General features: G+C 17.9%; 1 protein-coding gene across 1 annotated transcript; it reads right to left on the bottom strand.

Annotated features, from left to right (window-relative positions):
* Window positions 1–1,201: 1,201 nt before the first annotated feature.
* PGAL8A_00475000 (fam-g protein) lies at window positions 1,202–1,749 on the bottom strand (the record flags this gene model as incomplete). Its single annotated transcript, XM_028673530.1, has 2 exons — window positions 1,202–1,543; window positions 1,675–1,749. The coding sequence occupies 2 exons, from the start codon at window positions 1,747–1,749 to the stop codon at window positions 1,202–1,204; spliced, it is 417 nt and encodes a 138-aa protein (XP_028529974.1).
* Window positions 1,750–1,936: the final 187 nt, after the last annotated feature.

Raw genomic sequence — 1,936 nt, 5'->3', positions numbered from 1 at the left:
AAAACTTGTTTCTAATAATATTTAAATAAATGGTATTAGTAAAAACATCTTATTTAGTGCATATTAGAATGCTAGGAAAAAGTTCACACATAAATGTGTGCACTAAAAAAAAAACTACTCTACCTAAAAGTAAATATTAGAAAAAAAAATATAGATATATATTATTATATTTTTTTTTGTTGTAACACTAACGTGGAAAAAAAAAATAATTTATTTTCTTAAAAAAAAATTTTTTATTTTTTTCAATGTAGATCATCTAAAATATTTATTTTTTGGAAGATTAAAAGTGCAATGTAAAAACGTTATATTCATGACATATTGTGTAAATTAATAACAATAATAGTTACATAACTCAATTATTATTTTATATTAATTATTGAAAGTGAATAATTTTTATTATATTTTAATTATAAAAAGATAAAATAAGTATAATTTTCCCTATGTGTTCTTTATTATTTTGTTTTCTCAATGCTACTAAAGTCATTGAACGAGTAATTAATAAATCAAGTAATAAATAGAAAAATTAATAAAGAAAATGTAGAACTTTCTCTACCAATTTAATGAATTTAAATATAATTTCGATGTTATAAACCTGTAAAGTGTAAATTATTTATCTCATTGAGAATTTATTCACTTTAATAAAAATCTTATGTTTTTATTAAGAACATAAATTTTCATTAATATTAATTTTTAAGTAAAAAAATATTCAATTATTACTTTTAATGAATAATTTTCTTTTATTCCAGTTCATTTTTCTTAAAAAGAGCAAAAAAAATTTAAATTATATTAATATTACTAACAGAGAAAATTTTACTCTAAAAAATATAAAACACTCTTATAAAAATATTTCTTCCTAAAAATTTTTTTTCTTTTAATAATTTTATTTTTTTCCTTTAAAGAAAATAAAATATATTTCTATAAAAAAATGTAAAGCAAAATATTGATTTTTTTTAGCTAGCACTTGTGCATGACTTATTAAGTATTTTCTTTTCATATATTAATTTTTATTTTAATAAGAGTCAACAAAGTCTATTTTTATCCAATTTTTTAGTTTTTAATTTTTATTTCTTGTTTTTATTTTATTTTTTTCTTCTTCTTTATATTGACGTAAAAATTTTTTATAATATAAAGGAAGATTTTTTGAAATTCTATCAATTAATTTTTTTCTTTTTCCATTTGTAATACGATACTAATGATCCAGTTATAGTGTTTCTAATTCTTTTTCAATTGAAATATTATTTCGATAAGCATTCAATATTTTATCTCTACATTTATATCTCATTTCATTTTCTTTTTTAAATAAAACATCTTGTACAATGTTTGACATAATATTAGCGTTATAACATTTAAAATACATATCCATTAAAAGAACCAATTCACAAAGGAAAATCTCCTTTTCATCAGATGGATAATGTTCTACACGTTTTTTAAAATAAGCTGATTTTTTATCTGATATATCACCCTCTGCTAACATTCTTTCGTGTTTTAACCCAATTTTTTTTTGTAATGTATCTTTATTAATCAAAGACTTACTGGAATCATACTATGGTATTAAATAAAAATTTGTTTAAAATTTTTTTTCAATTATTATAGTAATAAATTAAGTAAAATTTTTAAAATGATTAGATATAAAATATATTTATATGTGTTTTTTTTATATGAAGTTTACCTTACGTTGTAAAAGCAATGGAATATCCAAATTAAAAGGAGAAATGTAAAAATTTTTAAATATAAAGTAAATGTTTTCATTTTAATACTATTATAGTGTAATATTAAAGTTAGAGATGTTAATCAAGTTACAAAATTTGCTTCTATCTTTACTAAAAATAAGTTAGAGTTAAGTAACATTGCTTTAGGTATTATTACGACATTTGTAAATTTTATAAGTTTTTAAGAAAAAATATTATTTGTTTATATGAAATGTAATTTTTAATTT

Source organism: Plasmodium gallinaceum (assembly GCF_900005855.1).
Source record: "Plasmodium gallinaceum strain 8A genome assembly, contig: PGAL8A_v1_139, whole genome shotgun sequence".
Taxonomy (NCBI): domain Eukaryota; phylum Apicomplexa; class Aconoidasida; order Haemosporida; family Plasmodiidae; genus Plasmodium; species Plasmodium gallinaceum.
This window is presented reverse-complemented; position numbering and strand designations above follow the sequence as displayed.